The sequence below is a fragment of the Triticum aestivum genome, chromosome 6A (genome assembly GCF_018294505.1).
Source record: "Triticum aestivum cultivar Chinese Spring chromosome 6A, IWGSC CS RefSeq v2.1, whole genome shotgun sequence".
NCBI lineage: Eukaryota > Viridiplantae > Streptophyta > Magnoliopsida > Poales > Poaceae > Triticum > Triticum aestivum.
The window spans coordinates 463557946-463584372 of NC_057809.1; the positions used below are offsets into that span (position 1 = coordinate 463557946).

General features: G+C 46.2%; 2 protein-coding genes across 2 annotated transcripts; both read left to right on the forward strand.

Annotated features, from left to right (window-relative positions):
• On the forward strand, positions 1–3811 carry LOC123127938 (probable trehalose-phosphate phosphatase 1). Its single transcript, XM_044547801.1, has 11 exons — positions 1–114; positions 1149–1311; positions 1402–1841; positions 1928–2068; positions 2164–2235; positions 2412–2513; positions 2603–2659; positions 2818–2919; positions 3036–3254; positions 3354–3446; positions 3536–3811. The coding sequence occupies exons 3-11, from the start codon at positions 1560–1562 to the stop codon at positions 3584–3586; spliced, it is 1119 nt and encodes a 372-aa protein (XP_044403736.1). The 5' UTR covers positions 1–114; positions 1149–1311; positions 1402–1559; the 3' UTR covers positions 3587–3811.
• An 18-nt stretch (positions 3812–3829) lies between these two features.
• LOC123127937 (uncharacterized) lies at positions 3830–6943 on the forward strand. The gene has a single exon (XM_044547800.1). The coding sequence runs from the start codon at positions 3830–3832 to the stop codon at positions 6353–6355; it is 2526 nt and encodes an 841-aa protein (XP_044403735.1). The 3' UTR covers positions 6356–6943.
• Positions 6944–26427: the final 19484 nt, after the last annotated feature.

Genomic DNA, 26427 nt, shown 5'->3' on the forward strand with positions numbered 1-26427 from the left:
CTCTATAAATAGTCTTTGGCATCGATGCCACTCTCCCCCTCTCTCCCCGCCTTCCTCTCCTCGCGTATTGTTGGACCCCCGCTCTCGCCCAATCCAAGTCTCTTTCATACTAAGGTGTGCATGTTCTTCTTCTCCTAGCCAGTCGCCTAGTTTACTTGCTCGCATGCAATGCTCGGTTGGTCAAATATTTGTTCTTGAGGAGTATTCTTCCAAGTTCTTTCGTGTTGATGCATCTGCCGAAAGGCACAGCAAGGGCCAAAGCTGGACTGAAATTTGCTAGGGGACTCTCCTCCTCCTCTCTGTCCCTATGAAATTTGCCAGACAACTGGTTGCAGTTTGCCAGGGGACCAGAGCCTGCTATTGGATTGAATCCCCTTCTCTTGAGTGATTTGCTAATCTCCTGCGTGTTTTTTTTAGCATTTAGCAGTCAGTGTGTATATGGGCGAGGTTCATTTAATTATTTCGTTTCTTGTAAATCTTCGGCTGAAGATTTGGTCGTCGAGGACAAGGTTGAATTACCGAACTGATAGTCAAGTCAAATGTTTGAAACTTGGCCTTTTCCCACTAACCTGCTGTAACCTGACGTTCTCATGCTTCCATCATAGCTTGGTTCTTATGCTTCGGCCATGGTATAGCGGCGCAATCGCTCTTCTCATATTCGCGCCTCTGGCAATTTAATCGCGCTGAACTTGCGTACAGAACATAGATGCGTTAGGTTTACCTACCGTTCTTAAGTTCAGAGGCAGAAACAGAAACACTCACCAAGGCATTAACACCTGGGCCAGAGCACACATGGCATCAGACATCAGTGATTGGGCCGGCATATCATTGCAGATGTTTATATTCTTTCAGAAAATGTTAATAGTACAAGGTTAAGTATCATATTTCTTTTGGCAATTGAGTAGTTTACCGTACCTTAACCATAGTTAATGCCAACCCAGCTATATGCAAGTTTTTACTTTGACAGTTTCCCTTTTCCTTGTGCTTTTCCTGGATGTTGTTTTCTTCCTCTATCACGATAACGACACAGATTTAACATGGCTTGACACTTGATCCATGTGTGGTTGTCGACGTCGTGCAAGTAACTAGTCTGCTATTTGAACTTTCCGGGTAACTGAAAAGGTCCTCTTGTTGATTAATTCGTGCAGTGACACCTTCTGAACAACGGAGTTTTCTCGAAAAGGAGGTTGAAGCCCGGGCCTCTGCATCATTCTGAACATTGGAGTAAAACGGAGCTGGCTTTGCATGGCTTTTCCTATGTGCCAATCCACTCTTCTGATATAGATGTGTCATCTCTCTCAGCATGACAAGGTACTGTACTACAAATCATCCCGAATTACCTTCTCTTTTCTCATGGAGCAGACGCCCTTTGCCTAACGCTATGCTGCCTTCTCTCCTCAGTTCACAGGTACTCTGCTTTTGATGAACTTCCTCCACACCTGCAGTGACAAGAAAACGCTGAAGAAGTGGTTCTTCATCGACAAGACAGTGGGCTAAGAGAATCCAGCTGAAAGAGAGACGACCGCCGTTCTGACCACATTTTTTCCTCGTCCCACCCGATGGATTTGAGCAACGGCTCACCGGTCATCAGTGATCCGATGTCAATGAGCCAGTCGTTGATGGGAGTGCTGCCTTCCAACATGATGCCGTTTTCAGTCAGGCCCGGAGGTTACTCCGGCGCTGGTGGCGCCGGCGTAAACGTCAGCAGGCGCAAGATCGAGGAGGTCCTCGTGAGCGGGCTGCTGGATGCCATGAAATCCTCGTCGCCGCGTAAGAAGCACAACGTGGTCTTCGGCCAGGAAAACCTGCCCGAGGAAGATCCTGCCTACAGTGCATGGATGGTAAGAAGATTGACTTAGTGAGCAGTAGTCTAGTTACTTATGCCTCTTCTGAAGAAAGACTTACAGATATGCGTCTTGTGCTGCAGGCCAAATGCCCCTCTGCTCTGGCTTCCTTCAAGCAGATCGTAGCCAGTGCACAAGGCAAGAAGATTGCTGTGTTCCTGGACTACGATGGCACCCTGTCGCCGATCGTCGACGACCCTGAAAAAGCCGTCATGTCCCCTGTGGTATGTCAGAAAAACTTGCTTAAACTAGTAACACTTCTTGGTTGTCAACAAATGAGCACCTGCTTATAGTTGTCCCAAAAACATTTTCTCCTTAGATGAGAGCTGCTGTGAGAAACGTCGCCAAGTACTTCCCCGCCGCCATCGTCAGTGGAAGGTCCCGGAAGAAGGTACTGATGACTATACTAACTCTTTGCACATGTCACCTGTACTGATATCAGAATCCTCCCCAGTGATATGCAATTATATGCCTGGTTAATATTATATATGCATGTTTGATATCAGAATCCTAGTGATATGCAATTAATGGCTGGTTAATTTGATAGTTTTATTCCAATTTATGCAGGTTCTTGAATTCGTAAAACTGAAGGAACTCTGCTATGCTGGAAGTCATGGGATGGACATAATGACATCTTCTTCAGCACATTATGAACACAATGCTGAAAAGGTGAGCATTTCCTGCTCATTTGTTTCAGGGATGATAAAATCCACTGTCTTATGCGCGCAATACTCACAATTTCTTAACTCTACTTGTAGGGCAAAGAAGCCAACCTCTTCCAACCTGCTCGCGATTTTCTGCCTATGATCGATGAGGTGCGCTCCTTCTTATTTAACTCTGATGAAGCTGACAAACTGTAATACTTTAGTCGACTGGACAACTGAAACTTCAGAAGATGACAGGGATTCCATTCATGCAAAGCTCAGTGATTCTTGTGTTGTACGTACGTATTAATGGGTATTTTTCGCAACAGGTTTCCAAGGCCCTCTTGGAAGTCACGAGAGGAATCGAAGGCGCGAGCGTTGAGGATAACAAGTTCTGCGTGTCTGTTCATTACCGCAACGTAGACGAGAAGGTAAAAAAGAGACCCTGCGCCTCGAGCACTGGACGCTCTGTTTTGCCTCTTCTCTCGGTCTCTCCTCCCATGGACGGCAGATTCGCCTGACAGTTTTGCCTGCTTGCTGCTCGCAGGACTGGGAGCTGGTCGCACGGCTCGTAAACGAGGTGCTGGAGGATTTCCCCACTCTCAAAGTGACCAACGGGCGAATGGTTTTAGAGGTTCGTCCGGTGATCGACTGGGACAAGGGGAAGGCCGTCGAGTTCCTGCTTCAGTCGCTCGGCCTGAGCGACCCCGAGAACGTGATCCCAATCTACATCGGCGACGACCGCACCGACGAAGACGCGTTCAAGGTTCCCATTTCTTTCTCCGGCAGCTGTGCAGTCCATTCAGATCTTTGATCCAATTGTAAACTGTAAGCTCATGGTCTTCTTCCCCGTTGGTTCCATCAGGTGCTCCGGGAGAGGAACTGCGGGTACGGGATACTGGTCTCGCAGGCGCCCAAGGAAACCGAAGCCTTCTACTCGCTCAGGGACCCGTCTGAAGTAAAGCTCTTTCTAGTTTTCTTGTGCTCTGCTCCTGCTGGCTCTGTTCAACGAATGGATTCCTGATCGATCGTTTGGTTCTCGTGCAGGTGATGGAGTTCCTGAACTCCTTGGTGAGGTGGAAGAAGCACTCGCTATGAACAAACGGGAGATGACTGTAGTTTCCGAGGCGACAGTTTTGCAGCGCTGGAAACCGTAGCTAGGGTCGAATGATGTCGCCGTCCCCTGTTAATTCGTTTAGGTCGATTGATATTCTTGTACTGCTAGTCATGTTCTTTGCCACCGAGAAATTTGATCGGTGGCTGCGTTGGTCTCTTGACATTGTAATTCGCAAGCAATATATAGGCCTTTTCCCTCGCGTTCAATGCTGATAAATAAAAAACATGACTCAACAGCAAGGCCAAAACTCCAGCGAATACTTGCCATCGTCCGGCCCCAGCGCACACCTCCCTCCCCGCCGGCGGCCACTCCGGCCCCGGCGTCCACCCTCTGCTCCGATGGCCTCGGGCTCGCGAAGCCCCCCTTCGGTGTCCTCGACCTTTCCTCGGGAGCGTCCGATTGTCTCTGGGCTGGGGCTCTCGGGGTCGCCTGGCTCGGCGCGCTCCTCATCGGCGGGTGTCGCTCCGGCGGGTGCTGGGGCTTCGGCTCCGGACCAGGCTTGGCGCCAGAAAGGGCCGTCCCGGAAGGCCATGTGGCGTCGCCGGAAGGCGCTCCGTCGTCAGCAGGAGGCTGGCGACGGCCGCCGGAGCTCCTCGCCCTCGTCTTCTTCTCTGCGCCGCGAGATTCCTCAGGACATGTATGGACTCTGCTTTCGCTGTTTCAAGGAGGGGCATCAGCGGCAAGACTGCACCAACGACCCTGTTTGCATTCGCTGCGGCCTGTCGGGGCATGTCTCGTCGCAGTGCAAGAGACCCAGGAGCCCGACCCCGGAGGATGAGCTCCGTCGCGCTGTGATTGCTAAGGTGTCCGGGACGATGCCGGCGCCGCCAGCGGCTGCGGCCATGGGGCGGACATTGCAGGAGCCTGGACAGAGTGCGCCGCGTGCGTTAGCTCTGTCAGTTGCGCCCAATCTCCCCCTCGTGATGGCCGGCGTGGCCTCCCCGGCCGCGCAGGCTGGCATCTGTGTTCTGCAACGCTCTCCGGGGATGGACGAGCTTGAGCGCAGGCTGCAGCTCGCGGTTTTGATGTACGTTGGTGGAGCTAGGCCGCCGGTGTCATGTGAGGACGCGGCGGTCGCCATCTCGCGCCAGCTTGACACACCGCGGCACCGATTCTCCGTGCACAAGTACCACCCCGAGGATTTTCTGGTTGTGTTTGCGTCGCATGAGCTCCGGAACAGAGCGCTGGGTGCCCCCGTGATCGAGCATGACAGTTTCAAGCTCTTCGTCAAGCCCTGGCTTCGTCAAGCTCAAGCGAAATCCAGGATCATGCGGACACAGGTGGATATCATGATTGAGGGAGTTCCGTCGCATGCCTGGTCGCGTGGCATGGCGGCCGAGCTCCTTGGGGATTCTTGCTGGATCGATAGCCTGGCTCCGGAAACTGCTAGCCGAGAAGATCTCTCTCTGTTCAAGCTTCGAGCGTGGTGTGTGGATCCGGACGAGGTGCCGGTTGCCAAGCGGCTGTGGGTGCCTGAGCCGCCGGAGCAGATGCCAGACCCCGCGGCGCGCCGTCCATCCTTCCTGCAATTGCTGGAGTACCCCACCATCATTCACATCAGGCGGATGAGGGATTTCTCCGCTCCGGATCTTTGGAGAAGGGAAGGGAGCTCGGATGACAGTGGGCAGAGCGGGCTGCCGGATGACTCCGACGATCTGGGCCCCGGTGGTGACGTGCAAGTGCTTCCCTGGACGCGAGGAGTTCTGGATGACCGCGGTGCTGGTCGGCGTTCGTTCGGTCCGGCGGCAGGAGGCGGCGGTGGCCGTTCCTACCGGCAAGCCCTGGCTGGCCGTGTGGGGCCCTTGGACTGGAGGATTCCGCCAATGATGGCAGAGCTGTCCGTTAAAGCTACTGATGGGGCCCCTCATGTGCCAGGCTCGGGAAGACCAGGAATTTCGAATCCGAGGCCATGCCCGGCGGTGCCGTTGGCGAATCCGATGCCAACACTTGGCATCCCATCGCCGGCGGATCAGAGCAACACAGGAGTTGGAGGTGCTTTTGACTCGGTCGTGTCCGCTGTCCCAGGTGCGCAGATGGTGGAGCCGACACTTTTGGTAGGCGGACAGGCCAATCATTTGGTGGAGATTGCGGTGGAGCCTTCAAGAGACCACGGTCTGGCAGTTGCGGATCCCACGCCGGTTCCTCTGGCCGTCCCATCGGTAGCTGGGCTGGCAAAGCCAGCTTCGGTGGGGGAGTCGCAGATCCCAGAGCTGAGGTCAGACATGACTGAGTCTATGACTGCCAAGGAGGTGGAACCAGTGGGGCCGTCTGCCGCACTCATGGACACGACGGATCCCATGCCCCAGGATGGTGGTGTGGCAGCCTCTGCTGTCGCTACAAACCTGGGTTCGGAGGCGCACTTAATCCGGCCAGAATTGCTGCATGCCACGCAACCCGAGACGAACGGCTGGCAGCCTATGGAGGAGCTCATCCCACCCAGTTGCCCCGCGGGCCCAGATATCGGTGCGTTGGTTGGATGTGCCAGCGCGGATGATCACCAGGACGGGTCGCCCCAGACTGATGTGGTGGTGGGGCCGCCTAGGGATCTGGTTGATGTTGCATGTGCATGTGACATGACTACGTCGCACAGCATGCAAATCGTGGTCTCGTCGCAGGAATGGGGCGTCCAAGGGACGGGAGTTCTGCCGGAAGGAGATAAACTCACTGAGAAAGAACAGGTCGCCTTGGGCAACATCAAAACTTTCTGCACTGGGCTTCTCAAGAAACTTGCCCCCCCCCCCCGCTGCTAAAGGAGATCGAAGCTATGCGTGGCGTCCGCGCTGGCCAGGACCCGTTCACACCCCGGCGTAACACCAGATCCGTGTGCTCCTCGGCACGATCTAAATCCAAGGCGTCTGCGGCCGAAACGATCCTGCTCAAAACGCTGGGCATTGCCCATGATGACCTGGCCGTGTCGGAGGGAGCTCTTGGTCAACTTCGTGATATGTTTGACTCGCCACTCCAAGAACCACAACTAAGGGTGATCGCTGCGATCTTTGGCAAAGCAGTACCATTGAACCTAGAGGGAGATATGGAGAAGCTCGTGGCTTCGTCCGCGTAGATGGCATGGTGCCGACATTGGAGCCTTGCCTCCCCATGTCGTACTCACCGGTGGAGTTAGTATGCTGGAATGTACGTGACCTTAATAGTCCAGCTAGGAGGGATGCGTTGAGGGAGCTAGCGGACTCTATGCATGTTTCGATCTGGTGCATCCTCGAGTCTAAACTGGAGCATGTAGACCAATATGTGATTATGCAATGTTTAGGACCATCTTACGATGGTTTTGCGTACTTGCCGGCTTCGGCCACTCGAGGTGGCATCATCATCGCTTGGAACTCTTCCATAGCGACGGTTTCTAACACGGTGCGCGACACTAACTTCATCACGGGATTTGTCACACAGAGGGAAGGAGCTTCTTGGTGGCTTTCGGTTGTATATGGGCCTCAAGAGGACCCTCAAAAGGTCATGTTCTTGCAAGAGCTCTCGGACAGGAGGGCACTCTGCCTGGGACCTTGGATGGTGATAGGCGACTTGAACCTCACCCTCCATGCGGCAGACAAGAACAACAATCTGTTAGATAGAAGGATGATGGGGAGATTCAAACGGTTTGTGGATGACAATGCCCTCAAAGAGCTGTTCCTCCATGGCAGGCGGTTTACGTGGAGCAATGAAGGAGCGTTCCTACGATGAAGAAAATTGACCGCGCTTTCGTTTCGATAGACTGGGAGCTAGGATACCCGGAGTGCTTGATGCAGGCTCTTTCCACTGGAATCTCGGATCACTGTCCCCTATATATCTCTATGGAAGACCACCTGCAGCCGCGCAGGCATTTCAGATTTGAGCTTTTTGGGTGAAACTGGAGGGGTTTATGGATGCTGTAGCCGAAGGATGGGTTTGTGACCAATCCATCACTGACCCCTTCTTGCGTCTGGATATACTTCTTAGAAACTGCGCCAAACACCTCACGGCATGGGGACAGCGGCGAGTCGGGAACATCAAGCTTCAGATAGCGGTGGCCAACCTGGTGATTCTCAGGTTCGATTGTGCTCAAGAATCTCGTGTGATATCTGATGAGGAGAGAGGGCTTAGGAACATTCTCAAACGACTGGTGCTTGGGCTCGCTTCGCTGGAGAGGACGATTGCGAGCCATAGGTCAAGGTTGAACTAGTTGCAAGACGGAGACGCTAACACCAAGCTATTTCATTTGGTGGCCAATGGCAGGAAATCCAAAAATTTCATCCCCGCTATCAACTCGGAGGGGCATGTCATTGCCGATCAGGAGGGGAAGGTGAAGGAAATATGCCCTAGAGGCAATAATAAAGTTATTATTTATTTCCTTATATCATGATAAATGTTTATTATTCATGCTAGAATTGTATTAACCGGAAACATAATACATGTGTGAATACATAGACAAACAGAGTGTCACTAGTATGCCTCTACTTGACTAGCTCATTAATCAAAGATGGTTATGTTTCCTAACCATGGACAAAGAGTTGTTATTTGATTAACGGGGTCACATCATTAGTTGAATGATTTGATTGACTTGACCCATTCCGTTAGCTTAGCACTTGATCGTTTAAGTATGTTGCTATTGCTTTCTTCATGACTTATACATGTTCCTATAACTATGAGATTATGCAACTCCCGTTTACCGGAGGAACACTTTGGGTGCTACCAAACGTCACAACGTAACTGGGTGATTATAAAGGAGTACTACAGGTGTCTCCAAAGGTACATGTTGGGTTGGCGTATTTCGAGATTAGGTTTTGTCACTCCGATTGTCGGAGAGGTATCTCTGGGCCCTCTCGGTAATGCACATCACTTAAGCCTTGCAAGCATTGCGACTAATGAGTTAGTTGCGGGATGATGTATTACAGAACGAGTAAAGAGACTTGCCAGTAACGAGATTGAACTAGGTATGGGATACCGACGATCGAATCTCGGGCAAGTAACATACCGATGACAAAGGGAACAACGTATGTTGTTATGCAGTCTGACCGATAAAGATCTTCGTAGAATATGTAGGAGCCAATATGGGCATCCAGGTCCCGCTATTGGTTATAGACCGGAGACGTGTCTCGGTCATGTCTACATTGTTCTCGAACCCGTAGGGTCCGCACGCTTAAGGTTTCGATGACAGTTATATTATGAGTTTATGAGTTTTGATGTACCGAAGGAGTTCGGAGTCCCGGATGAGATCGGGGACATGACGAGGAGTCTCGAAATGGTCGAGACGTAAAGATTGATATATTGGACGACTATATTCGGACATCGGAAAGTTCCGAGTGATTCGGGTATTTTTCGGAGTACCGGGTAGTTACGGGAGAAGCAATGGGCCTTGATGGGCTTTAGTGGGAAGAGGAGAAAGGGCCAAGGGGCTGCTGCGCCCCCCTCCCCTCTAGTCCAAATTGGACTAGGGAAAAGGGGGCCGGCCACCTCTCCTTCTCCTCCACTTCCTTCTTCCTTCCTCCCCTCTTGGTGGACTCCTACTAGGACTTGGAGTCCTGGTAGGACTCCACATCCTGGCCGCACCAAGCCTTGGCCGGCCTCCTCCTCCTCCTCCATCCTTTATATACTGAGGCAAGGGGCACCCCATGGACACACAAGTTGATCTTCGTGATCGTTCCTTAGCCGTGTGCGGTGCCCCCCTCCACCATATTCCACCTCGGTCATATTGTAGCGGTGCTTAGGCGAAGCCCTGCGACGATGGAACATCAAGATCGTCACCGTGCCGTCGTGCTGGCGGAACTCCTCCCCGACGCTTTGCTGGATTAGAGCCCAGGGATCGTCATCGAGCTGAACGTGTGCTAGAACTCGGAGGTGCCGTAGTTTCGGTGTTTGATCGGTCGGGCGGTGGAGACGTACGACTACATCAACCAAGTTAACGCTTCCGTTGTCGATCTACAAGGGTAAGTAGATCACACTTTCCCCCTCTCGTTGCTATGCATCACCATGATCTTGCGTGTGCGTAGGAAATTTTTTGAAATTACTACGTTCCCCAACAGTGGTATCAGAGCCTAGGTTTTATGGTTTGATGTTATATGCACGAGTAGAACACAAGTGAGTTGTGGGCGATATAAGTCATACTGCCTACCAGCATGTCATACTTTGGTTCGGCGGTATTGTTGGATGAAGCGGCCCGGACCGACATTACGCGTACGCTTACGCGAGACCGGTTCTCCCGACGTGCTTTGCACATAGGTGGCTTGCGGGTGACTGTTTCTCCAACTTTAGTTGAACTGAGTGTGGCTACGCCCGGTCCTTGCAAAGGTTAAAACGACATCAACTTGACAAACTATCGTTGTGGTTTTGATGCGTAGGTAAGATTGGTTCTTGCTTAAGCCCGTAGCAGCCACGTAAAACTTGCAACAACAAAGTAGAGGACGTCTAACTTGTTTTTGCAGGGCATGTTGTGATGTGATATGGTCAAAACGTGATGAGATATAAGTTGTTGTATGAGATGATCATGTTTTGTTGAAGTTATCAGCAACTGGCAAAAGCCTTATGGTTGTCTCTTTATTGCATAAGATGCAAGCGCCAAATAATTGCTTTACTTTATCGCTATGCAATAGCAATAGTTGCAAGAGCAATAGTTGGCGAGACGACCGTGTAACGACACATTGATATAGATCAAGATGATGGAGATCATGGTGTCATGTCGGTGACGATATAGATCATGACAGTACTTTGGAGATGGAGATCAAAGAAGCAAGATGATGATGGCCATATCATGTCACATATTTTGATTGCATATGATGTTTATCTTTTATACATCTTATTCTTGCTTTGATTGACGGTAGCATTATAAGATGATCTCTCACTAAATTATCAAGAAGTGTTCTCCCTGAGTATGCACCATTGCCAAAGTTCGTCGTGCCCAGACACCACGTGATGATCGGGTGTGATAAGCTCTACGTCCATCTACAACGGGTGCAAGCCAGTTTTGCACACGCAGAATACTCGGGTTATACTTGACGAGCCTAGCATATGCAGATATGGCCTCGGAACACGGAGACCGAAAGGTCGAGCATGAATCATATAGTAGATATGATCAACATAGCGATGTTCACCAATGAAACTACTCCATCTCATGTGATGATCAGACATGGTTTAGTTGATTTGGATCACGTGATCACTTAGAGGATTAGAGGGATGTCTATCTAAGTGGGAGTTATTAAGTAATATGATTAATTGAACTTAAATTTATCATGAACTTAGTCCTGGTAGTATTTTGCAAATTATGTTGTAGATCAATAGCTCGCGTTGTTGCTTCCCTGTGTTTATTTTGATATGTTCCTAGAGAAAATTGTGTTGAAAGATGTTAGTAGCAATGATGCGGATTGGATCCGTGATATGAGGTTTATCCTCATTGCTGCACAGAAGAATTATGTCCTTGATGCACCGCTAGGTGACAGACGTATTGCAGGAGCAGATGCAGACGTTATGAACGATTGGCTAGCTCAATATGATGACTACTTGATAGTTTAGTGCACCATGCTTAACGGCTTAGAATCGGGACTTCAAAGACGTTTTGAACGTCATGGAGCATATGAGATGTTCCAGAAGTTGAAGTTAATATTTCAAGCAAATACCCGAGTTGAGAGATATGAAGTCTCCAACAAGTTCTATAGCTAAAAGATGGAGGAGAATCGCTCAACTAGTGAGCATGTGCTCAGATTGTCTGGGTACTACAATCGCTTGAATCAAGTGGGAGTTAATCTTCCAGATAAGATAGTGATTGACAGAATTCTCTAGTCACCATCACCAAGTTAGTAGAACTTCGTGATGAACTATGATATGCAAGGGATAACAGAAACGATTCCCAAGCTCTTCGTAATGGGGAAATTGACGAAGGTAGAAATCGAGAAAAACATCAAGTGTTGATGGTAGACAAGACCACTAGTTTCAAGAAAAGGGCAGAGGGAAGAAGGGGAACTTCAAGAAGAACAGCAAGCAAGTTGCTGCTCAAGTGAAGAAGCCCAAGTCTGATCCTAAGCCTGAGACTAAGTGCTTCTACTGCAAAGGGACTGGTCACTGGAAGCGGAACTACCCCAAGTGATTGGCAGATAAGAAGGATGGCAAAGTGAACATAAGTATATTTGATATACATGTTATTGATGTGTACTTTACTAGTGTTTATAGCAACCCCTCAGTATTTGATACTAGTTCAGTTGCTAAGATTAGTAACTCGAAACGGGAGTTGCAGAATAAACAGAGACTAGTTAAGGGTGAAGTGACGATGTGTGTTGGAAGTGGTTCCAAGATTGATATGATCATCATCGCACACTCCCTATACTTTCGGGATTAGTGTTGAACCTGAATAAGTGTTATTTGGTGTTTGCGTTAAGCATGAATATGATTTGATCATGTTTATTGTAATATGGTTATTCATTTAAGTAAGAGAATAAATTGTTGTTCTGTTTACATGAATAAAACCTTATATGGTTACACACCCAATGAAAATAGTTCGTTGGATCTCGATCGTAGTGATACACATAATCATAATATTGAAACCAAAAGATGCAAAGTTAATAATGATAGTGCAACTTATTTGTAGCACTAACGTTTAGGTCATATTGGTGTAAAGCGCATGAAGAAACTCCATGCTGATGGGATTTTGGAATCACTTGATTATGAATCACTTGATGCTTGCGAACCATGCCTTATGGGCAAGATGACTAAAATGCCGTTCTCCGGAACAATGAAGCAAGCAACAGATTTGTTGGAAATCATACATACTGATGTATGTGGTCCGATGAATATTAAGGCTTGCAGCAAGTATCATTATTTTCTGACCTTCACAGATGATTTGAGCAGATATGGGGATATCTACTTGATGAAACATAAGTCTGAAACATTTGAACAGTTCAAAGAATTTCAGAGTGAAGTGGAAAATCATCGTGACAAGAAAATAAAAGTTTCTACGATATGATCGCAGAGGTAAAATATTTGAGTTACGAGTTTGGTCTTCAATTAAAACAATGTGAAATAGTTTCACTACTCACGCCACCTGGAACACCATAGTGTAATGGTGTGTCCGAACGTCATAACCGTACTTTATTAGATATAGTGCAATCTATGATGTCTCTTACCGATCTACCACTATCGTTTTGGGGTTATGCATTAGAGACAGCTGCATTCACGTTAAATAGGGCACCATCTAAATCCGTTGAGACGACACCATATGAACTATGGTTTGGCAAGAAACCTAAGCTGTCGTTTCTTAAAGTTTGGGGTTGTGATGCTTATATGGAAAAGTTTCATCCTAATAAGCTCAAACCCAAATCGGAGAAATGTGTCTTCATAGGATATCCAAAGGAGACTATTGGATACACCTTCTATCACAGATTCGAAGGCAAGACTTTTGTTGCTAAGTTCGGAAACTTTCTAGAGAAGGAGTTTCTCTCGAAAGAAGTGAGTGGGAGGAAAGTAGAACTTGATGAGGTAACTGTACCTTCTCCCTTATTGGAAAGTAGTTCATCACAGAAATCTGTTCCTGTGACTACTACACCAATTAGTGAGGAAGCTAATGATGATGATCATGTAACTTCAGATCAAGTTACTACAAAATCTCGTAGGTAAACCAGAGTGAGATCTGCACCAGAGTGGTACGGTAATCCTGTTCTGGAAGTCATGTTACTAGACCATGACGAACTTGCGAACTATGAGGAAGCAATGATGAGCCCAGATTCCGCGAAATGGTTTGAGGCCATGAAATCTGAGATATGATCCATGTATGAGAACAAAGTATGGACTTTGGTTGACTTGCCCACTGATCGGCAAGCAATTGAGAATAAATGGATCTTCAAGAGGAAGACGGACGCTGATAGTAGTGTTACTATCTACAAAGCTAGAATTGTCGCAAAAGGTTTTCGACAAGTTCAAGGTGTTGACTACGATGAGATTTTCTCACTCGTATCTATGCTTAAGTCTGTCCGAATCATGTTAGAAATTGCCGCATTTTATGAAATCTGGCAAATGGATAAATGCATTCCTTAATGGATTTACTAAAGAAGAGTTGTATACGATGCAACTAGAAGGTTTTGTCGATCCTAAAGGTGTTAACTAAATATGCAAGCTCCAGCGATCCATCTATGGACTGGTGCAAGAATCTCGGAGTTGGAATATACGCTTTGATAAGTTGATCAAAGCATATAGTTTTATACAGACTTACGGTGAAGCCTGTATTTACAAGAAAGTGAGTGGGAGCACTACAACATTTCTGATAAGTATATGTGAATGACATATTGTTGATCGGAAATAATGTAGAATTATTCTACAAAGCATAAAGGAGTGTTTGAAAGGAGTTTTTCAAAGAAAGACCTCGGTGAAGCTGCTTACATATTGAGCATCAAGATCTATAGAGATAGATCAAGACGCTTGATAAGTTTTTTCAATGAGTACATACCTTGACAAGATTTTGAAGTAGTTCAAAATGGAACAGTCAAAGAAAGAGTTCTTGCCTGTGTCATAAGGTGTGAAATTGAGTAAGACTCAAAGCCCGACCACGGCAGAAGATAGAAAGAGAATGAAAGTCATTCCCTATGCCTCAGCCATAGGTTCTATAAAGTATGCCATGCTGTGTACCAGATCTATTGTATACCCTACACTGATTGGCATGGGAGTACAATAGTGATCTAGGAGTAGGTCAATGGACAACGGTCAAAATTATCCTTACTGGAATAAGGATATGTTTCTCTATTACGGAGGTGACAAAAGGTTCGTCGTAAAGGGTTACGTCGATGCAAGTTTTGACACTGATCCAGATGACTCTAAGTCTCAATCTGGATACATATTGAAAGTGGGAGCAATTAGCTAGAGTAGCTCCGTGCAGAGCATTGTTGACATAAATATTTGCAAAATACTTACGGATCTGAATGTGACAGACCCGTTGACTAAAATTATCTCACAAGCAAAACATGATCACACCTTAGTACTCTTTGGGTGTTAATCACATAGCGATGTGAACTAGATTACTAACTCTAGTAAACCCTTTGGGTGTTGATCACATATCGATGTGAACTATGGGTGTTAATCACATGGTGATGTGAACTATTGCTGTTAAATCACATGGCGATGTGAACTAGATTATTGACTCTAGTGCAAGTGGGAGACTGAAGGAAATATGCCCTAGAGGCAATAATAAAGTTATTATTTATTTCCTTATATCATGAGAAATGTTTATTATTCATGCTAGAATTGTATTAACCGGAAACATAATACATGTGTGAATACATAGACAAACAGAGTGTCACTAGTATGCCTCTACTTGACTAGCTCGTTAATCAAAGATGGTTATGTTTCCTAACCATGGACAAAGAGTTGTTATTTGATTAACGGGGTCACATCATTAGTTGAATGATCTGATTGACTTGACCCATTCCGTTAGCTTAGCACTTGATCGTTTAAGTATGTTGCTATTGCTTTCTTCATGACTTATACATGTTCCTGTAACTATGAGATTATGTACCTCCCGTTTACCGGAGGAATACTTTGGGTGCTACCAAACGTCACAACGTAATTGGGTGATTATAAAGGAGTACTACAGGTGTCTCCAAAGGTACATGTTGGGTTGGCGTATTTCGAGATTAGGTTTTGTCACTCCGATTGTCGGAGAGGTATCTCTGGGCCCTCTCGGTAATGCACATCACTTAAGCCTTGCATGCATTGCGACTAATCAGTTAGTTGCAGGATGATGTATTACAGAACGAGTAAAGAGACTTGCCAGTAACGAGATTGAACTAGGTATGGGATACCGACGATCGAATCTCGGGCAAGTAACATACCGATGACAAAGGGAACAACATATGTTGTTATGCGGTCTGACCGATAAAGATCTTCGTAGAATATGTAGGAGCCAATATGGGCATCCAGGTCCCGCTATTGGTTATTGACCGGAGATGTGTCTCGGTCATGTCTACATTGTTCTCGAACCCGTAGGGTCCGCACGCTTAAGGTTTCGATGACAGTTATATTATGAGTTTATGAGTTTTGATGTACCGAAGGAGTTCGGAGTCCCGGATGAGATCGGGGACATAACGAGGAGTCTCGAAATGGTCGAGACGTAAAGATCGATATATTGGACGACTATATTCGGACATCGGAAAGGTTCCGAGTGATTCGGGTATTTTTCGGAGTACCGGGTAGTTACGGGAGAAGCAATGGGCCTTGATGGGCTTTAGTGGGAAGAGGAGAAAGGGCCAAGGGGCTGCTGCGCCCCCCTCCCCTCTAGTTCGAATTGGACTAGGGAAAAGGGGGTCGGCCACCTCTCCTTCTCCTCCACTTCCTTCTCCCTTCCTCCCCTCTTGGTGGACTCCTACTAGGACTTGGAGTCCTAGTAGGACTCCACATCCTGGCCGCACCAAGCCTTGGCCGGCCTCCTCCTCCTCCATCCTTTATATACTGAGGCAAGGGGCACCCCATGGACACACAAGTTGATCTTCGTGATCGTTCCTTAGTCGTGTGCGGTGCCCCCCTCCACCATATTCCACCTCGGTCATATTGTAGCGGTGCTTAGGCGAAGCCCTGCGACGATATAACATCAAGATCATCACCACGCCGTCGTGCTGACGGAACTCCTCCCCGATGCTTTGCTGTATCAGAGCCCGGGGATCGTCATCGAGCTGAACGTGTGCTAGAACTCGGAGGTGCCGTAGTTTCGGTGCTTGATCGGTCGGGCCGTGGAGACGTACGACTACATCAACCAAGTTAACGCTTCCGTTGTCGATCTACAAGGGTAAGTAGATCACACTCTCCCCCTCTCGTTGCTATGCATCACCATGATCTTGCATGTGTGTAGGAATTTTTTTGAAATTACTACGTTCCCCAACAGAAGGAGCGTGCCTTCTTTGAGGCATACAGAGATCTGCTTGGCCGTTCTACGGCTTGCGAGGATACTATTGATCTTGACTTTGTAGGCATTTCACCTATTGATCTGTCGGATCAAGATCTTATCTTCCATGAGGAGGAAATTTGGAAGGTGATCAAGGACATGCCCGCGGACAAGGCACCCGGGCCGGATGGATTCATTGGAATTTTTTTCCAAAAAGCTTGGGCCATTATTAAAGGAGACGTTATTGCTGCAATCCAAAAGTTATTCCTCAACAATGGCAGGGGATTTGGCAGACTAAATCAGGCCCTGATTACGCTGTTGCCAAAGAAGCCAGATGCCTGCCAGGTCAAGGACTTTCGGCCGATCAGTCTTGTTCACAGTGCGCCCAAGCTTGCTTCCAAGCTTCTTGCATCCAGACTGAGTAGGAGGATGGGAGAAATAGTGAGCGTCAATCAGTCGGCGTTCATCAAGGGTAGAAGCATCCACGACAATTTCTTACTCGTTAGACAAATGGCTCGCAAACTTCATCAGAGGAAAACCAAAGGTGTGCTGCTGAAACTTGACATATCGAGAGCGTTTGACACCCTATCCCGGCCGTTTCTTTTTGAGGTGCTTCAAGCTAAGGGGTTCTCTGCCCGCTGGATCTCTTGGATTGCAACTCTGCTCACTTCTTCAAGTTTCAGAATCGTGGTCAATGGATATGCGGGAGAGAAACTTATGCATGCGCAAGGGCTACGCCAAGGAGAATCCCTCTCCCCTCTCCTCTTTGTCATTGCTATGGATGTGCTTACTGCGATGATGATCAAGGCTCAAGAGCTGCAGGTGCTTAGCAAGATCCCTGGCTGCACGCCTTTGCAGCGGCTGTCTCTCTATGCGGACGATGTTGTCCTTTTCATTAGGCCGACAAGATCGGATCTGGTTTTTGTAAAGGAAGCTCTTGGAATCTTCGAACAGGCATCAGGACTGGTCGTTAACTTTGCCAAATCCTCGGCTGTCATAATCAGAGCCTCCGAGGATGAGGAGGAACTGGTGAAGGAGGCGCTTCCCTGGACCATGGAGAAATTCCCGATCAAGTACCTAGGATTGCAGCTGAGTATCAAGCAACTGAAGAGATCCGACTGGCAACCGATCATTGACACAGTGCTTCAACTGATGCCGGGATGGCAAAGAGGGCTTATCACCAGGCCGGGGCGACTTGCTCTGGTCAATCACGTGGTTCGAGCGCGGCCTACACACCACCTGATCACCGCGGAGGCTCCTAAGTGGGCGTTAGAAAAAAATTGACAAAGGCTGCAGAAAGTTCTTTTGGACCGGGACGGAGGAGGTCCATGGAGGCAAATGCCTGGTTGCATGGGAGCGTGTGTGCAGACCAAAGTACCTAGGAGGTCTCGGCGTGCTGAATCTTTTCAAGCAAGGAATCGCGCTCCGTTTGCGTTGGGAATGGCTCAAGCGCACGGACGATCTCCGGCCATGGCAAGGGCTGAACCTCATGGCCGACAAACAGGTGACCATGGTGTTTAACAACTTGGTCAAATGGGAGGTGGGCAATGGGAGACGTGTGCTATTTTGGAAGGACAGATGGATCAATGGAAGCTCCATCGCTGAGGTGGCCCCGATGATTAGAGCCATGATCAAGACACAGATCGTCAACAGGAGAACGGTTAAGGATGCTCTACATCTTCATACATGGACAACTGACATTGTTGGGGATATGAGCACAGATGCCCTGGTGCAATTCATTCGGCTTTGGGATCTGGTCATTGGTATGAACCTGGACCCTGACTCTGAAGACAAACCTCTTTGGCAATGGAGCCCCAATGGTATCTACTCAGCCCGCACCGCCTATAAGATGTTATGCGAAGGAGGCATCAGATTTCAATGCTCATCGGCAATATGGAAATGTTGGGCGCCGCTGACCTGCAAGATATTCATTTGGTTGGCGCTGCAATACCGCATATGGACATCCGATAGGAGGCAAAGGCACGGCCTTCAAGAACATAGCTCGCCATGTTTCCTTTGTGAGCAAGAAGAGGACACGGTGGATCACATCTTGCTGCAATGTGTCTATGCTCGCCAAGTTTGGTTCATTTGCTTCAGGCGACTAGGCATTGAGCTCTCTATACTCCCAACACAGCAAGATCACTTGGAGGCATGGTGGTCTATCTCCAGGAAACGCATCATCAAACCGCACCTTAAAGGATTTGACGCCCTCATCATCTTGATATGTTGGAATCTCTGGAAGCAAAGAAACGGCAGAGTGTTCTCGCACTCCAACAATGCTAACGAGTGGGGAGCCGCGGACATTATTGCTCGAGAGCTAAGACTTTGGATAGCGGCTCGAAAGAGAGGAGTTCAACAGATTGCCGAGTAGTTGCTTAGAGTGTGGAGTGGAGTGGAGTTTGGGTTTGCGCCCAATGTGGGATTGCCACCCATTGTAATTCTTGTAATTAACCCTCTGCCTTCTATAAAGCTAAGGTACGCAATTTGCGTACTCTCAAAAAAAATGCTGATAAATAAACTGGTGCCCCCTTTCTTGTTGATGTTCCCTGTTCGTATTGTTTTTTTAGCGAATTCCAGTTTCTACCCACCAATTAGCAGTTTTGATTCCCCACAAAAAATTCAGTCCAAAAGATGCGACAATAAATTTGGATCAGAGGGAGCAACAATTTTGACACAGGGACTGTTCGGAGTCCCTCTATTCCACACTGCCGCTCCCGAAGCTGACGGAGTTTTAGTTCAAAACTGCGGAGTGAGTGAATCTGTACTCCCCAGATTCCTAAAATCCAGGGAGTTGGTGGACTGCCGAACAACCCCTAATTGCCGCTCATCCATCTTCCAGAAATTACATGCGTCGCTAATAATCATTTTGACAGCTGCGTGTGATGTTGACAAGAGTAGACGTTTGTCACCCCGCCGCTATGAAATCATGTGGGAGAGGCACTCTCCGCGCCTGAAGGTGATAGCTTAGTCGAGGGCCAAGAGCGCCCGGCTAGGAACTTGAATAGGTCTCAATCTCAAGATGAATACAAATAAAGTTTAAACCCTAGTCTTACAACTTGGAATTCATATCCCTATGGTGTTGATGCGATGAATGAGAATAAAGATAGAAAAATGAGAAGAAAATGATCTTTGGGGCTTGTTCTTATCCATGTCTCTTCTTACTCTGTTTTGGATGGTGTGACGGCGGTTGTGTCCCTCTGATGTTACCTCCTCCTTCATGAAAGTTATTTTTGTAGATGGAAGGGAGTTGGCGGCGCCTAGTATAGCGCTCGTACCCGAGGATGCGCGGGTGCAAATCTGCCCAATGTGGAAGTTGTTCCATTTGGCTTTATTTAATGAGTTCTTGATTGGTTTCCTTCTAAAAATATATTTTCCTAAACAACAAAGGAAAAATAAGTTCTCTTCTTTCTGAAGGGTTAACATTAGAAAGATATGAGAAATACCGAAAACCCGATGAGAATTGTATCAAAACTCTCTACTAAAAGTGGTAAAACCTCAAGCCATCAACTCCCCCAAGCTTAAGTCTTGGCATCTTGCTCTTCCATGATCAACTAAGAAATAAGAAGAATGAAAGGGAGGTTGACAAATGAGTAAAAGAACTTACCGACTCGCGAAGATATAGTATACCCATTCTCACAGATCATGAAATCTTAATTAAGAGATTACTTTATTTGAATGATTGCACTTGAGCTCACTGCCTAGCCACGCGTAGTCTCATATCACTAAAAATAATTCTCAAGTTAAACCTTTGATATTTAACTAGGTGCAGAGCAAGCAAAAAAAACATCCTCAAGAAAATGAATTTTACTTTGGAGCTTTTCAAACACAAATAGAACCGAGGAGTTTTGGTTAGAAGAAAACATAGTACTCAAGTATCTCATTAATTCCCACTAGTCTCTTGTATTGATGACTCTTAAGTACTTCACTCAATCATTGTTCATTGATACTTCAATCTTTGGGGATGGGGTTATGCCAAAAAGTGATAGATGCGAATGGGGGTTTTCTGCTTGTTGTTTAAGGTTGTACACTATGGACCAAAATTTGTCTCTTTCGAGCGCAACAACCAATGTTCAATTTTTATCACATACACACAACTCAAGAGAAAACAGAATGATATTTGTTGTAGTGTTGACACTACGAACAATAACAAACTCATAGCCGAAATCTGAGCCGAAACTTTGATGGATCATTCATAGGCTAGCGGAGTTCTCTGCATAAACTTGAGAGCGGTGACAGAGTCACATTTATGCAAGTAAAGCAAAATATAGTGACATGACATGAAACAAGCAAAAAGCTGAAGCATCATGGAATATATTGTGGACAAGCTTTGGCATAACTTCAATCACCTCAAATATTCATTCCTCTAAACAACTCTATCGTAGGTACTATTGAGTCAACCAAATTCAGTCACATGGAGTTGAGTATTTTAAGTGCTAGTTCTTTTTAAAAATCCGAGCCCCTAAGTCTCTTTAAAACTTTTTCTTGCTCAGTGATTACACGAATGACATTCAAGTGAACCTTTGGTTACCATGTGATGTTCTCTTTCCTTCGCGATACTTTATAAAAACCCAAGGTGAGATATTTCGGTATCCTCTTGAGTCATACACATGATCACTATACCGGTCTCCTTGTTACCGGTTTTGTTCTACTTTCTTGTTGACATGTTCCGACATCCCCATGACGTAGTCACCTGTGTCTGGCCAGACGATGATGGATGCCATCACACTGAGAGTTCCCTAAGAATATATCTTCATTGTTGGAGGAGCAAATTTCACTCTCAAGCTATCGTGTCCATTGTCAAACTTTCTGATGAACCTGTAAGTTGTCTTATGATTACAAAGTTACTGATGATGTTTGAGCAACTACAAAGCTCATCATATGGTAAGAAGTGACTTTGATACTTTTATGGTCCAAGGAACTAAAATCACAAGTTAACACTCCGTATTATAGCAATTAACTTATGACGATATTATCTCAAAGTATAACAAACAAGTTTGGGTCAATTCAATATGATCGTTCTTCTAATGTCATACTCTCAATGTTATTTTAGAACTATCGTTACACTTAACGATATCATAAGATCTGAAAAACGTGATCACCAACAACACTTGAGCTAGTCTTAGAGGCGAGACTGGGAATCTTATTTTTCCGTTTATCATTCTACACGTGCATATGAGTTTCCACTGAATCATATATTCAAGGATCATAGCAGTTATAGTATAGAATATAAACTCTTAATTACGAACACAGAAAAATAATAATATAATATTATTGCCTCTAGGTCAGGCACATTTCCAACAGGTATCCTTCTTTGAAGAATTCAAGTGACTTGACTTGGCACATATTCACACATGTAATTGAGTCAAACCCAATATTGTCTCTATGATATTTATGTTCAAAGTGTTTATATCCTCGCCATACTCGTGTTCAATGTTCATTATTCAAAATGTATGATTATGACCATTGTCGCTCTCTAATTGGTTGCTTCTCAATCTATTGCTAACCTTCGCCTATACTAAGCGGAAATACTGCTTGTTTATCCAAAATCCTGAGTAGCTCATGCAATGGTTGTTGTTTGCATTTGCCATCTCTAAACCTTCTAATAAACATCTATATTGTATGCCCTAAAGCTCATGCAATGGTTGGATAGTCAGTATCTTCCATGCTAAGTGTGTTTTACTCAGGACGGGAGTTTATTCGCTCGTACATCTTGAGAGTGGCTAGTATTTAGGATGCCTAGTAGTGCTGTACTTTATAAAAAAACTCCACCCGGATAGTTGATTGTTGGCAAGCACCCATGAATTCTGCTAGCCATGGTTTGTGTCAGTACGATGGAGGGGGAGTAAACTTTTTTGCGTGGGAACCGCCATTAATGTGTTTAGTATGGAAGATATTGGGAACTCCGTCGTAAATCATGAACTGAAAAGTACACCACTCAAAATGCAATTTATCTCTATTTTAAAATAATGAGCTCTGGTAGGGCTGGAATTCAAGCCGAGTCGAGGCAGCTCGGCTTGACTCGCTAGAGCTCATTTCGTTAACTAGCTAGCTCGACTCGACTCGTTATTATAACAAGCTCAAATCCAAGATTGGCTCGACTCGTATAACTCGCGAGCTGGCTCGTTTAGCTTGTTAAGCTCGTTAAAGATATGAACATAAAACCCTCAAATATTATAAAAATGATTATGTATATATTAACATATATATATATATATCACTAACAATAGTAATTTCCTTGTAACGCATGAGTCTCCTAGGAGGTTGGGCCTTCAACGGCTAGGCCTTGTGTTGTGCGCCTAGGACATAGGATGCTGAGTGGCTGATATATTTTTGTATTGGGAGTGGCTGATCTTTTGTATCGAGTCTAACGAGTTACATGAGTACTCGTGAGATTGGCTCGTTTAACTTGGTCTATAAACGATCTTAAACTAAAGCTTGGCTCGACTCGTTATTCTTCGAGTTCGAGTCGATTCGAGCCGAGTCACGAGCTACTCGTTTAGCTCACGAGCTTCGAGCTTTTTTTCCAGCCCTAAGCTCTGGCACACAAGCAAATCCCTGCTTCCCTCTGTGAAGAGCCTATGTATTTACTTTTATTGAGTCATCACCTTCTCATTCAAGCACCAATCCTGAAAGCGTTATTGTCATTCTTAGTGTAAGATGCATTTGGTCTAATTAATGTTGGGTGTGAGCATGAATGGATGTTTTTTACCCTGAATTACAACATGTAGTCGCTGCTTGAACTTCGGAGGTGCTCTGCATTTATGTTTTACTGTCTCGGAAAGGGCTAGCGAGATACCATTCTACCATAACGTATCCTAGTTGTTTTAACAAAGTATTGGTACTTGAGATATATTATTATGCATATGAATAAATATGGATTCTAAGTGTTATCATGCATATGGTTAGTTCGTGATCTTTGTTGAAAGTAAATCTCTAGATAAACTTATATGCAACAACAAGAATAAATGAGTTTGTAAACATTTTTCTTTACCACCTTCAGTTTGTCAACCGAATTGCCTGAGGACAAGTAATGAGTTTGAAGGAAATATGCCCTAGAGGCAATAGTAAAGTTGTTATTTATATTTCCTTATATCATGATAAATGTTTATTATTCATGCTAGAATTGTGTTAACCAGAAACTTAGTACATGTTGAATACATAGACAAACAGAGTGTCCCTAGTATGCCTCTACTAGACTAGCTCGTTAATCAAAGATGGTTAAGTTTACTAGCCATAGACATGAGTTGTCATTTGATGAACGGGATCACATCATTAGAGAATGACGTGATGGACTAGACCCATCCGTTAGCTTAGCACTATGATTGTTTAGTTTATTGCTATTGCTTTCTCCATAACTTATACATGTTCCTATGACTATGAGATTATACAACTCCCGAATACCAGAGGAACACTTAGTGTGCTATCAAATGTCACAGCGTAATTGGGTGATTATAAAGATTCTCTATAGGTGTCCGCGATGATGTTTGTTGAGTTGGCATAGATCGAGATTAGGATTTGTCACTCCGATTATCGGAGAGGTATCTCTGGGCCCTCTCGGTAATGCACATCACTATAAGCCTTGCAAGCAATGTGACTAATGAGTTAGTTGCGGGATGATGCATTACAGAACGAGTAAAGAGACTTGCCAGTAACGAGATTGAACTAGATATGATGATACCGACGGTCGAATCTCGGGCAAGTAACATACTGATGACAAAGGGAACAACGTATGTTGTTATGCGGTTTGACCGATAAAGATCTTTGTAGAATATGTAGGAACCAATATGAGCATTTAGGTTCCGCTATTGGTTATTGACCGGAGATGAGTCTCGGTCATGTCTACATAGTTCTCGAACCCATAGGGTCCGCACGCTTAACGTTCAATGACGATATGTATTATGAGTTATGTGATTTGATGTACCGAAGGTTGTTCGGAGTCCCGGATGTGATCACGGACATGACGAGAAGTCTCAAAATGGTCGAGACATAAAGATTGATATATTGGACCATGTTATTCGGACACCGAAAGTGTTCCGGAGAGTTTCAGATAAAATCGGAGTGTCGGAGGGTTATCAGAACCCCCCGGGAAGTCAATGGGCCACCATGGGCCTTAGAGGAGAGAGGGCCAGCCAAGAGGTGGCGCCCCCAGTCCGAATTGGACAAGGAGTGGGGGTGGCGCCCCCCTCCTTCCTTCTCTCCCCTTCCTCCTTCCTTCCCTTCCTTGTTGGACTAGGAAAGGGGGGAACCTACTCCTAGTAGGAGTAGGATTCCCCCCTGGGGGCGCGTCCTTTGAGGCTGGCCGACCCCCTCCTCCCCTCCTTTATATACGGGGGAGGGGGCACCCCATAGACACAAGTTCAATTCTTAGCCGTGTGCAGTTCCCCTCTCCACAGATTTCCACCTCGGTCATATTGTTGTAGTGCTTAGGCGAAGCCCTGCGTCGGTAACTTCATCATCACCGTCAACACGCCGTCGTGCTGACGAAACTCTCCCTCGGCTTCAGCTGGATCTAGAGTTCGAGGGACGTCACCGAGCTAAACGTGTGCAGATCGCGGAGGTGCTGTGCGTTCGGTAAGTGATCGGTTGGATCGCGAAGACGTTCGACTACATCAACCGCGTTACTCAACGCTGAAGGAAATATGCCCTAGAGGCAATAATAAAGTTGTTATTTATATTTCCTTATATCATGATAAATGTTTATTATTCATGCTAGAATTTTATTAACTGGAAACTTAGTACATGTGTGAATACATAGACAAACAGAGTGTCACTAGTATACCTCTACTTGACTAGCTCATTAATCAAAGGTGGTTAAGTTTCCTAGCCATGGACAAGAGTTTCCATTTGATGAACGGGATCACATCATTAGAGAATGATGTGATTGACTTGACCCATCCGTTATCTTAGCACTACGATCGTTTAGTTTATTGCTATTGCTTTCTTCATAACTTATACATGTTCCTATGACTATGAGATTATGCAACTCCCGAATACCGAAGGAACACTTAGTGTGCTATCACATGTCACAACGTAACTGAGTGATTATAAAGATGTTCTACATGTGTCTCCGATGGTGTTTGTTGAGTTGGCATAGATCGAGATTATGATTTGTCACTCCGATTGTCGGAGAGGTATCTCTGGGCCCTCTTGGTAATGCACATCGCTATAAGCCTTGCAAGCAATGTGAATAATGAGTTAGTTATGGGTGAGGGAGTCCTGGATTAAGGGGTCATCGGGCGTCCAGACTATATGAGATGGGCTGGACTAATGGGCCGTGAAGATACAAGACAAAAGACTTCCTCCCGTGTCCGGATGGGACCCTCCTTGGAGTGGAAGGCAATCTTAGCGTGAGGATATGAATATTCCTTTCTCTGTAAACCGACTCTGTACAACGCTATCCCCCTTTGGTGTCTATATAAACCGGAGGGTTTAGTCCATAGAGGCAATCATAATCATACATGCTAGACAATTAGGGTTTATCCATTACGATCTTGTGGTAGATCAACTCTTGTAACCCCTATACTCATCAAAGTCAATCAAGCAGGACGTAGGGTATTACTTCCATCAAGAGGGCCCGAACCTGGATAAAACATTGTGTCCCTTGTCTCCTGTTACCATCAATCCTTAGACGCACAGTTCGGGACCCCGTACCCGAGATCTACTGGTTTTGACCTCGACATTGGTGCTTTCATTGAGAGTTCCTCTATTGCGTCGACAATAGGATTCATGGCCCGCCTTGTTATCAAGGAAGGTATTACTTCCGGAGGAGCCCTAGCCTCCGGCCAAACCCTCTAGCTGGGCAGCTTTACCATGGCCGCCCGTTCGGCCTTTAAGCCGATGATGACTTCCCAAGTCATTGAAAATCGTCTCCGTGTCGACTCCGAATACTCCAAGCAGATGGATCCGGCGGATTTGTCATTGAGGGAGTCCTGGATTAGGGGGTCTCCGGACAGCCGGACTATATCCTTTGTCCGGACTGTCGGACTA

What these genes read in the sequence shown, in the direction of transcription:
- LOC123127938 (XM_044547801.1), top strand. Translation starts at nt 1,560, where the DNA reads ATGGATTTGAGCAACGGCTCACCGGTCATCAGTGATCCGATGTCAATG. An exon ending in CTGCCTACAGTGCATGGATG is followed by an intron (nt 1,842 to 1,927) that starts GTAAGAAGATTG and finishes CTTGTGCTGCAG; the next exon opens with GCCAAATGCCCCTCTGCTCT. An exon ending in AAGCCGTCATGTCCCCTGTG is followed by an intron (nt 2,069 to 2,163) that starts GTATGTCAGAAA and finishes TTTTCTCCTTAG; the next exon opens with ATGAGAGCTGCTGTGAGAAA.
- LOC123127937 (XM_044547800.1), top strand. Translation starts at nt 3,830, where the DNA reads ATGACTCAACAGCAAGGCCAAAACTCCAGCGAATACTTGCCATCGTCC.